Below are 11,204 nucleotides of genomic sequence, written 5' to 3'. Positions count from 1 at the left end.
GGTTTTGCTGCACTCGATTACTTCACAGCCTTCTCTACGTTCAGCAGCTACTACTCAAATTAAAAATCCTCACCACATACTGATATTCCCCAGGTAGCTGAATCCTGAGACTTGCTCCCAGAAATACCATGTGAGAACTCAAAAGCCAAATATAGCAACCTCTGCAATTTTCCATGTATACCAACACTACACATGACAACAAGATAGAAACTTCAGAGCAAAAAGGACTAGAATGAACATATTCTAATGTACACAACTGAATTTATATACAAAATCAGCACTAGTAGGTCGCCAAAGCTGTATAAAAAGGAAGGAAAAAAAATTAAAGGCAGCAGTCCATACAGTGAATATGGTGTATGTTTTATTCTATTTACAGTACATTTGTTATAAATATAATACATTTCTTGAAAATCTTGAGTAGATTTTTTTTAAAACAGATCAATTGTTTTAGTTACATAATAAAGCAAGTGACAATTTAAATGACAATCTCATGGTTGTGAAATAGTGCATTCTGTGCTGAGATGAATGAGAAAGAAATACTCAAACTGGTTGAAGAAATTATTTTTTAAACACCATAGGTGGGGCTTGTATGTAAACCTTGACAGGTCATCAGCTTTCATAAACATGAAAACTCAAAACAAAGTTTTATACTAAAGAATTGAGGAACAGATTGGAGATACCCTATTGAACTTCACAGTAAGGTTGGGATTTATCATGACTAATGGCTTTAGACAGGAAAAAGCCAGTGATGGTTTCTTCCTGAACCATATCCTAATACAGCCACAAATATTAAACACACCATGCTGGAAGTTGTAACAGCAGTCAAGCTGCGTTTTTGACAGGGCATAGGACATACAAATATGTTCAGATTTGGAGTTAAAGATTATTTTGTGTTATGAATATCTTAATTACCGGAGAAGAAATACATTATAAAAGGATAAACGAATTTTCAGTCCAACGTGCGTTGCATTGAGAAACAAATTGACAAGTAGTCTGAATATTTTGCTATTTTCTTTCCTACACAATCTCTAGTAACAAGTTAGATGTTTGAGGTGCTATTTCAAAAAACTGCAGCAAAATGTCAACCAGCAATATAAGAAAAGAATCCCATTTATTTTGTCTTTTAGTATGATTTTTCAGAAGTGGTCAGATATTATTAATAATAATCAGTGCAGGCATGGAGTTCTGCTGACTCGTTTCAAACAAAGTAACTTGGTCCGCTAGCTTGGCAAATACTCTGGGGGTTCCAAGATTATAGACACCTGTATGAACAAAGCAAGCTTTTAGCTGCAAGCTATAGACTTCCTGGCTTTTCAGTTGAAGCTTGTACTGTGTTTGCCCAAGCCACGTAAAAGATCCATGGATTTCTAGTGCTTCTGGGCTGAAAAAGAAGGTAACAGGAGTTATTTCTCCGCATTTCAGACATTAGCAGTTTACACGAACCCCTCAATTTGAAGCTTTCCCAAAACTTCCGAATGCACTGTGTTCACAATCAGCCCCTTACAAATATGCTCGTTTATGCTTTCTGAAAACTAACCGAAAACCAGGAATTGGACAACTAAGTTCCTACTCTGGCAGTCTTTAGATGCTAGAGTGCGAACCGTTGGTCTTCTTCGGAATCTTAGAAGTTGCTGGGTCTTTTTCATTACTTGCCTATAATATTTTCCCTTAAATCACTGCATTCCTCAAATACTTCATTGTTCCACCCTCCCAACCTTATCATTAAGAGGTTATGATTTTTCTAGGAAGACAAGCCTAGATTTTGAAAGGCAATAGCAATCAAAGATACAGACAGAAGTGTGCTTAACATTTAACCAAGATGCTAAACACAGTTTCAAGATGTTTGTTTTCAGCATGTTTGTCCTCTTTCCCACCATGCATACCACGACATCACCTTAGGGATCCATTAAGATACTCAACGCCCACTCATCGGGTACATTTAACTGAGTCCTCTTTACTTCTTTCCAAATACCTTTTTACTGCTCTGAAACTCACATGAACTTTTACAACTATTCTTCCTTTGGCTTAGATGGACCAGTTTCTTTAAAAAACTTAATATATTCTTAATACATTAAGTTCTAAATATATTGCACACCATACACAAAACTTGATATATCTATTTGTAATTATAAATTCCAGTGTACTGCCAGCTTTTATAGAACCATGACATAACAATAGCCTAGGTAACAAGATACCAATTGTCAGTTTTTAAAAAGTATTGCATAAGGCATTCTTAAGGCCTGTCCCATGAACTAGAGACAGATCATGTCACATCAACAGAAATAGTTAACATGGATATACACAGGCACTGCAGTAATTTGGTGGTTACGGTGGAGGGAGGTGGTTTGGTATTTTGCTTTTTTTATTTTTTTTTTTAAAATAAGTGTCAAGGCATGTAACTGCAATACCCAGTCAGACTGGGTCTTATAATGCTTTAAGAGAGCAACCACCTCATGAAAACGAAGTTCAGTGAATAGCTTTCCAGTTTTAACCAATAAATTGAAGACTTTATCCTTCTAATCTTTGTTTCTGAACCCGTGTGTTAAGCTCTGGGTTTTTAATTTCTTGTTTACCACGTAAGACAGTCCATTGGCAAGAAGCAAGCATTCCCCATAAACAAGACCTCAATGTCTCTCAATCCGTCATGTCATCTCCCTCCCTACCCCCTCCCCCAAGATCATTCAAATCAAGAGTCCCACAGGTTTATTTTGTGGTAAATCAAGGTAAATCAGGTAGCATTGTATCTAGGATTAGGGTTCACATGAATTTTACACGAGTTAAACTGCCTTTTATTAACAGAAATGAAAACTAACAGTACCTCAGTACTACTGAATTCCATCTATCCCACTGAAATATCTAAAACTTTTAGAAACAATTCACAAAATGTTTCCCCAGTGTAGTATTCTTACATAGAATAAGAATACATGTAAGCTGGTAAAATACTAGGGGAAATCTTAGAACCTTAGGTATTTTTATGACAACATTTTATACTAGATCACATTACAGCATAAACTATTCAAGTTTATACTTCAAAAGTTGTTTTCTACAAATGACTTGATATTTTAAAAATGAAAAAAGCAACCTGTTTAGTAATGGAAGTTTGCTAAAGCCAGTATTCTGCAAGTTTAAGAATGTTTCCACTTTTTTTCCAGAAAAGGTCTGCAAAGTTTAATTTAACTACTTGGCCCTCTCTTAGATACAGCCAAAAGCAAAACAAAAATTGGTAAGTGACTGAAGACAGACATTTGACTGTATGAAGCCTAGATCACCTTGCATTCTTCTATTGAAGCCACTATTATAAAGATCTTGTTCTAGATATTCAGTGTAGTTAAACTGCAAAACTTCCTAAAACTAGGAAGCAATCTCAGGAAATGTTTTGATTAACATCCATGCATTACCTTGTTGTTTTATGCCGCAAATCAATCATCACATCTACAACAGCCTGGGAACAATTGGAAAGTAGGAGAGTGACAGGTACCAGACAGAGGCTGCAAAGACAAATAGTTTCACAGCAATTAAAAAAAGTATAATTAAAGACTATCCAGAATAAGATTTAAGTAGTCAAAAGAAATTTCAGGTCATGCAAAATTAACATGTAGTTGTCTATTATACAACAGTCTGAGACAGTGTACATAATACAATCACTTAGTGTCAGTAACTCAATGTAAAAAAACTATCAAGCCAATTAAGCCAATTCTGTTCAGATCATTTTCATTTTAGGAGAGTCAAGCATTTTTGCAGGTATCAACTAATTCACCCTAGTAGTCGTCTATTTGACAGGTTAATTTTGAGATTCTTCCAGGAGCCCAAGCAATCTAGACCATTATCATCTTTATTTTTGACATAAGTCTGAACAATGGCTGATCTTGACAAGTCATATACTGTAGACATAGCAATTCTTTTAATTTAAGAGTACTGTAGCTTTGCTGAGCTCCTCAGAGCAGTTATGCTGTTTCCTCCTTTGACACCCACCAAAATGCACACAAAGGCACCAGACTATTTATTTTGTTTTCAGTAAGTTACCAGTTAACATTAAAACTGCAAACTGTGATATTATAGCCTGTTTTTTCTACTCTAAACTTCCATTTTACTTATGCATTACCTAAGCAGCAAGTTTAGGAACTCAGCAAGATTTCATGCTGTTTTGTCTTCTGTACTATAATCCACATTGCATCTCTCAACAGGATTTACATCAAATTAACAATATTTCAAAAGGTTCTGCAGAAAGCATTCCACTAACCTTTTTTGATGAAAAGAATGACTGAAAGACTCTGGGTAATGAAGACTCGTCTTGATAAGACTGGAAAGCTGCTCTGGTGTTGGTCTTGCAGGTCCTGGTGTACTTTCTGGTCGAAAAAACTTTAAGAGAGCCATTTCCGGTAACTCCTGAAACAAATTCAGAATGACATTTAAAACACTGGCATGAAACACCATGTAACACAGTAAATCCAGTCACAGAAGTTACAAGTTTTTATTATGAACTCTAATTCCAGGGACATGCCTACAGCTTAATTATTCCAATTTTTGTATTTAAGCATTCTAAGTAAGGAAATGATATGGTTATCAGTTACCTTCTTTTGAGAGAGATTTCACAGTTGACTGTGAAAAAACTATCTGTGCAAGTTTCACAAAAGCAGGCTAGTGTTGTGGTAATTTGATGCGTTTTGGTTTTGGTTTTGTTTTCTTTTATTTTCTTTTATTTCTATTATTTGAAGAAAAAGGGACAGCGTTTAGTTCCCTAATTCAGAAGCTGTAACTAGAAAAAAAACCATCACCTACCCTGGGAAGTTCACAACAGAAAAGCCAATAACCAAGTTTCCCAGAACAGATCCAAAGTAAAGCAAACAAGTTTATGGAAAACATGCTAGCAGTGACAGGAGGATTTGAAAACACAGAATATCTTAAGAATTGTATATCAAGCTCTTGTAGACACAGAAGTTGCCTTTCCTTGTCCCCAGCTGAAAGCCCAAGTAAAGCACCGTCATTACTTGGGATTCATCCTAACATTATAAGCAGAATCAATCTCTGAAGCAGAAGAAATCAGATGACAAAGATGCAACACCAAATGAGACAATCTGGCTACATTTGGTCGAGCATTACAGTAATGCTGAACTCTGATCAACATTTAATCTGTTTTGCAAGCAGGATTTATTGAGGCAGGGGCTACCTTCTTCATTGTCTAAAGAAACTATTCTACAAAAGTCCACCTTTAGAAAAAATAGATTTTACAGCAATAAATGTGACTACTTAAAGTGAGGAAAGATTTAAACACACAAATAAGACAGTACACTGCGCAAAGTAATACTTTTCATTTAAGGATGGGGAATTATACCTTCTAAGTTGAACAGAAATACTAAAGGCAATAAAACCTGACTCAAACATACTCACGGGGCTCAGTGAAATCTGCAAGCATTCTGCAATCTGTAAACATCAATGTTAGCCTCTGATTTCCCAGATAAGCCAGGGTTTTTTTGGTGTTATTTTTTTTTCCCCTTTCTTCTTGAAAGTACAAGTAGCTTTCTTAAAATATATTTCATTGTTACTGTGTAGTCTCTCTCCCCCCAAATTACTTTAAGCCCTGAATGAATTTATTAGTTCCACCCTAACCTTATATGTACCTATTTTGATGGAACTTGACAGCATGAAAAACACCAGCCTTTGAGAGTTCGAATTATAGTTTTTCATTTGAATGTATCTCAAATTATAACAACCTCTTTGACCATACACCAATATCCTACATACTGTAGTTTGCCCTAGAGTTAATTACCTGTTCCAAGTCCTCCCAATCAGAACTCCCGAGTATTTTTTTAAAACCCTACAAAAGACAAATACGAAGATTTATCTCTACAAATAGACAAAAACATCATGAAATGCAGCAGGAACATTTACTGGTGAAAGTGCAGTATACTAGTAATATTTCAAATCTCTATTTCTAACACTACACCTCTATTGAAGGACTGGAAGGTAGCAAGATTAACAGTTTACCATAACAGGGCTAAATTTTAATTCCAGTCACGCTCTAGGTGTCAGATTCAGCTAAAGACATTCATTTCATTCATTTCTTCATTCAGCTGCCCAAGTCTTTTTTTTTTTTTTTTTTTTTTGCAATCTATCTGTAACAAGGGCTGTATGATATTTAGCACGATTCTCTTACTTCATGCTTCAGGAGGGAATTAAACACTTACAAATGGTAACCAAGAAGATCTGCATGCAGATCATGGAGCTACCTAGAGATACCTAGTAAGAAATGCCAAGTTTAAAGATGCATTAAACTCCTTCCCTACCCTGGAGTTTCAGAAATTGAATCAAAACTACCAAAAAAAAGAAACCCATACTCACTTGGGTACCTGTACCCTCCCCTTCAAGAATACGCACCAAACAGATAATAGCCTCAAGTCACACTTAAAGTAAAACAAGACCAAAAATTAAATGAGCGGTATTTTGTTGCTCAAATTCTAGAACACCAACCCAAACGGAGTTTTGCCTTTTTAAAGTTCTGAGACCTAAAGTCAGCTTGTTGACCCATTATAGTTCTTTGTAAAGCCTCTGTGGGCCACAGTACACAGCAAGCACTGTATGTTCCATACAAGAAGGCCACAACGACATTCAGCATGCTCCCTTTAAATAATAGTTTAGGCGCAATTTGAAGATCTCAACATTGTAACAGTAGCAACACAGACAAGCTCGAACGGAATGGATTTCATCATAGAAAGAGTTTGGAAGAATTGAACTTGACAGTTACAGCAGAACCTTTTTTCCCCTGTCAAGTACTATAGCTGCATTTAAGTTGGACTTTAAGTTGGACTTTTTTTTTAATGGAAACATTCAATAGATAGCAGCAACAGATCTGCACTGCTCCCACATGTGCCTTCCAATAGCTTCGAACTGTACGACTGGTACTAGAAAAGCTGTTTCTGTTAATAGAAACCTTTTTACTGTCCAAAGTCATCTACAAAGGTCAGCTTAAAACATACACCTATAGAAAAACACAAGCTTACTGTTCCAACTAGAATAATCTTCATAACTTTGCTATTTATTCTGTAATTATTAAAAAAAAAGGACCATTAGAGTGAGGTTTTTTGCTTCTTTGAAACAAAGTGTATTATCCCTAGTTACACTTCTGAAATTGTGTACTATTCACACCAGTTTTTGATTTCTCCTGAAACTGCACTAATAAACTAATTATAACTAGAAAACTCAAAGTTTACACACTGATCAACATAGCTTTTGCATTATATGATACGTGTAACAGATAGGTCTGCCCATAATAAATCCTTTAACTTTAAAAGGCACTTTTGAAGTACGAAGTCCTTCCTTTCCATCAGATGGGCAGAAACTATGGTATCCTTACATGCAACCATTTAATTTTTTCTTTTAAGGAGTTTTGGACAACTTAAAGTTTTCAAGTTCAGAGACAATCTTCTCAATGATTGGGTCAACGTGCTCTTAAAGATATTAGAAAAAAATAAAACCAGAGTACCATTTTTAAATCTCAGTTTTAAACTGATTTTCCTTACCACATGATTTGTCTATATTCACCCTAACTCCCGAGTTACATCGATATTAAGAAGCAGCGCTACCAAAAGCGATCATCTCTGAAGTTTCATCCATGCCCTAAGTACTTCATGGAGTTTCCTTTGGGCTAGACCTAGTCCGATCCACAGAACTGAAATAGCAGCCCAGAAGCACATCTTGCGCAGTCCTAGGACGTACACAGATTATTCCTCTCTGGAAGAAATCTATAAGCTTGTGCATTACAGGACCCCTCCACAATAAAAGGAGAGAGCCATACATGGGAATAGAATCACTTAAAGTATGCTTGATTTAAGGCACTCATACATACATAACCTCACGTAAACAAGTTAGAACTAAATCACGCTCATAAGCTAAGACGTTCCACAGGTATGGGTGCTAGTAGTGTAAGATGATGATGAAATTCTAAAGTGCTAAGTCTCTACTAGGCTGCTCCTCATCTTTAGTCAGGGTCAAGTCTCTGTTAATCAAAATTACAGCAAACACCCCAGCCTGCAATGCTACTTCAACCCCACTATATTGACTGCACTGTGCTTTTGCTTCAGAACCTTTCTGCTTGAATTGACTGGATTAGGAAAAAAATAGGAGAAAAAAATAGAAAGTAGTATTGAGCAACAGCCCTAGCTGAGAATGGACATTTGAAGACATCTGAAGTTACTCTATCCTTTAAGTTATGGTAGGGAGGTAAAGAACTCAAGTGGCAGAATAGCTGTATTTTAGATGCAGTCATATTTTGACCTCCATTTAACACAGCTGAATTTCTGAAAACAGACTTCTAAAGAGAAACAGACTCCCTAGCAGTATTGCTGTCAAAAAAGACATTATCTACAAGTACCAGTTAGTTTTTATTAGTGAGGTTCTTACTTTGCTTAGGCCACATACCATGTTGCACCTCTGAGTTTCTGATTCAGCAAAAAGCTGTATTTAGCAGTTTTTTTCTTACCTTTTGCAAAAGTTCCCCCCCCCCCTCAAAGTACATGTGATGGAAAGGACAGGAAGATAAACATTTTCTGTACTGTTCAGAGAGCTTTCTATATGACATATAAAAACATTCCTCTATATAAAACTATTTATATACTTTTATATAAATATATAAAAAACAGTCCTCTCTATAAAAACTTTCCTCTGGTTTAACAGAATCAGTATTCGTTAAACGTTCTGTCAGCATTGTGTTCCAATTCTGAAGTTCTAGAAGATGCAAATAGCTCCTCACATCACCTGACATACCTACTGTGTCCAGCAACCTATGCTCAAAAACATTTAATCACCTACTCAATTTTGCAGATAAAAACATCGTAGTGTAAACAAAAAGTCTCTCTACAGTGACAGAAAACCAGTAAGCTTCAAAGATGTAGTTATCACTGCCTTGTTTATAATGAAAAAAGTTTAACGTCTGTAATTATATATTGAACACACATGGGAATAAAGTAAAGCATGTGCATTTGAGCTTTCAAATAAAGTTCATATAGAATTTCACTTTTTCTCTTTTTTATAGAGAAGGTATAGAGAAATTTTAGCCAGAAACATTTTAAGCGTTCCCTTAACCCCATTATCCTGTATTTTGTGGAAACCATACTTTTTTTTAAATCAAATGTTTTGCCAAGTTATGTTGCTGTGCTACAGGAATAATCGCATCCTGTTGTCTGTTCCACAATGAACCAAATGGAAGTAACCTGTCCTTGCATTTCGGTCAGAAGACTTAACATTTTAGCTGAGAAACCTTAAGATGACTTATGTATCAGCACACGCAATTACCAATCTATCAGCAACTGCCTAAAGAACTTGAGAAACATGTCAATGAATGCAGATCCAGCACTTCTCTAATGCAGACCTTTACTGAAGCTTTGTTTCTCTGACAAGTCATTCAAGTTTGAACAACTCCAAACAAAACCCTTAAAGGCTAGCAAAGAATTAAGTCAGTAACTGACAAAGCAGAGGTCAGCAAGTACAGAGAAGTTAATCCCGCCCCCCCCTCCCCCCAAGAGCAAGCTATCCAAATTTATTTAATGCAATTATTTGAAGAATTCCATTAAGATTGGAATCACTTGGAGTTTACTTTAAAATAAATTAATAATACAAAACAAAGTGGGACGGGGTACAGTTTTATTCACGTTTTCTAGAACTCTACTGTGAAATTGTTCTTTGTTGGGAGTTGCTGTATTGCCAGAAGCAACAGTTTCGTTGGTGGTTACAACACCATGAAGCAGAAGCAGTTCAAGTAAAGAGGAAAAAAAGCCACTCAAAAAGCAACAAGCAGAAACATAGCAAGAAATGCAGGGAGTGGATCAGATTCTTGCATCCTAGGTGACCACTGTTTGGAATCTGCATACATCTACTTTCCAGAACTGAGTAGCATTTACTGGTGGTAGAAAGCATGCATCTCCATCTCCCTCTGCTGTCTAGTCGACAGAAAACAGCTAAATGCTATACTGTCAGCCCAAGACACTCAAACTGCCTAGTTTCCAACCCTGTTGATGACTTATACAAAACAAACACAGATTTACACAGAAACTATTTGACTGTTGCAAATCCACAAGCTACATACTGAAAACATAATGGCACAAGTACTGTTTGACTTCGTGATTTCCTCCACCCCATTTCACTGCTTGTGTAACTTTAACTAAAGAGCAACATATTTTAAACAGAATATGCAAGCCTTAACTAACAGATGAAGTATATTATTTTCCCTGCATAGCCTCATTTAATCCTATTTTGGGGGATTTTTTGGTATTCTTTAATTCTTAACTTCATTCGCTCCACATATTTAACTGCTGCAAAGCCTGTGTTCATTTAACTTGTCACAGAGGACAATCAACTGATCAGAAGTAGCCAGCATGGGTTTATAAAAGGTAGGTCCTGCTTGATTAACCTGACCTCCTTCTGAGGCAAGATGACCTAATAAGCAGATAAGGACAAGACTGCGGATGTTACCTGGATTTTGGTAACACGTTTGACATTGTTTCCTATAGTTTCTCTGGAAGAACATGGTTGCTCATGGCTTGGACAGGTGTACAGTTCTTTGGGTGAAGAACTGGCCGAAGAGTCGCAGTGCATAGGAGTTCAATCTGGCTGATGGCCAGTCATCAGTAGTGCTCTCCAGGGCTCAGTTTTAGGGACAGTTTTGCTTAACATTTTCATCAAAATTTTGGTGAGGGGATTGAGGGTACCCTCAGTAAGTTTCCAGATGATACCAAGTTAGGCAGGCCTGTTGATCTGCTTGAATGTAAGGGAAGCTTTGCAGAGGGTTCTCAATAGGCTAAATCAACATGGATCCCAGTCATGACATTCAACAGGGCTTGGTGCTGGGTTCTGCACCCAGGTCATAACAACCCCAAGCAGTGGTACAGGCTTGGGAAAGAATGGCTAGTTGCCTGGCAAAAAAGGACCTGGGGGGCGCTTGTCAAGCTGAACATGAGCCAGCAGTGTGCCCAGCTGGCCAAGGCAGCCAAAGGCATCCTGACCCATACAAAAAAAAAAAAAAGCATGGCCAGCAGGACCAGGGAAGTAATTGGACCCCTGCACAGGGCACCAATGAGACCACACTTCAAATACTGTTTGGTTTAGGGCCCCTCACTACAATAAGGGTGTTGACTTGCTCCAGTGTATGCAGAGAAGAGCACTGAAGCTGGTGAAGGGAGCAGAAAACAAGGCTTATAAGGAGCAACCATGGG

At 37.0% G+C, this 11,204-nt stretch overlaps 1 protein-coding gene across 3 annotated transcripts in view; it reads right to left on the bottom strand.

Moving 5' to 3' along the window:
- Positions 1 to 357: 357 nt before the first annotated feature.
- TRAPPC8 (trafficking protein particle complex subunit 8) overlaps positions 358 to 11,204 on the bottom strand; it is a 48,430-nt gene continuing 37,583 nt past the window's right edge. For 2 of the 3 annotated variants that reach the window (XM_084282761.1, XM_084282763.1), the window contains 4 exons: positions 5,768 to 5,815; positions 4,241 to 4,386; positions 3,399 to 3,488; positions 358 to 1,381 (listed from right to left, as the gene is read on the bottom strand). In XM_084282761.1, the coding sequence (XP_084138887.1) occupies positions 1,147 to 1,381; positions 3,399 to 3,488; positions 4,241 to 4,386; positions 5,768 to 5,815 (519 nt within the window). In that variant the 3' untranslated portion in view covers positions 358 to 1,146. The remainder of the gene's footprint in view (positions 1,382 to 3,398; positions 3,489 to 4,240; positions 4,387 to 5,767; positions 5,816 to 11,204) is intronic. The other variant, XM_084282762.1, reaches the window with a different exon arrangement.

This window comes from Netta rufina (genome assembly GCF_964035555.1).
Source record: "Netta rufina genome assembly, chromosome: 2".
Taxonomy (NCBI): Eukaryota; Metazoa; Chordata; class Aves; order Anseriformes; family Anatidae; genus Netta; species Netta rufina.
This window is presented reverse-complemented; position numbering and strand designations above follow the sequence as displayed.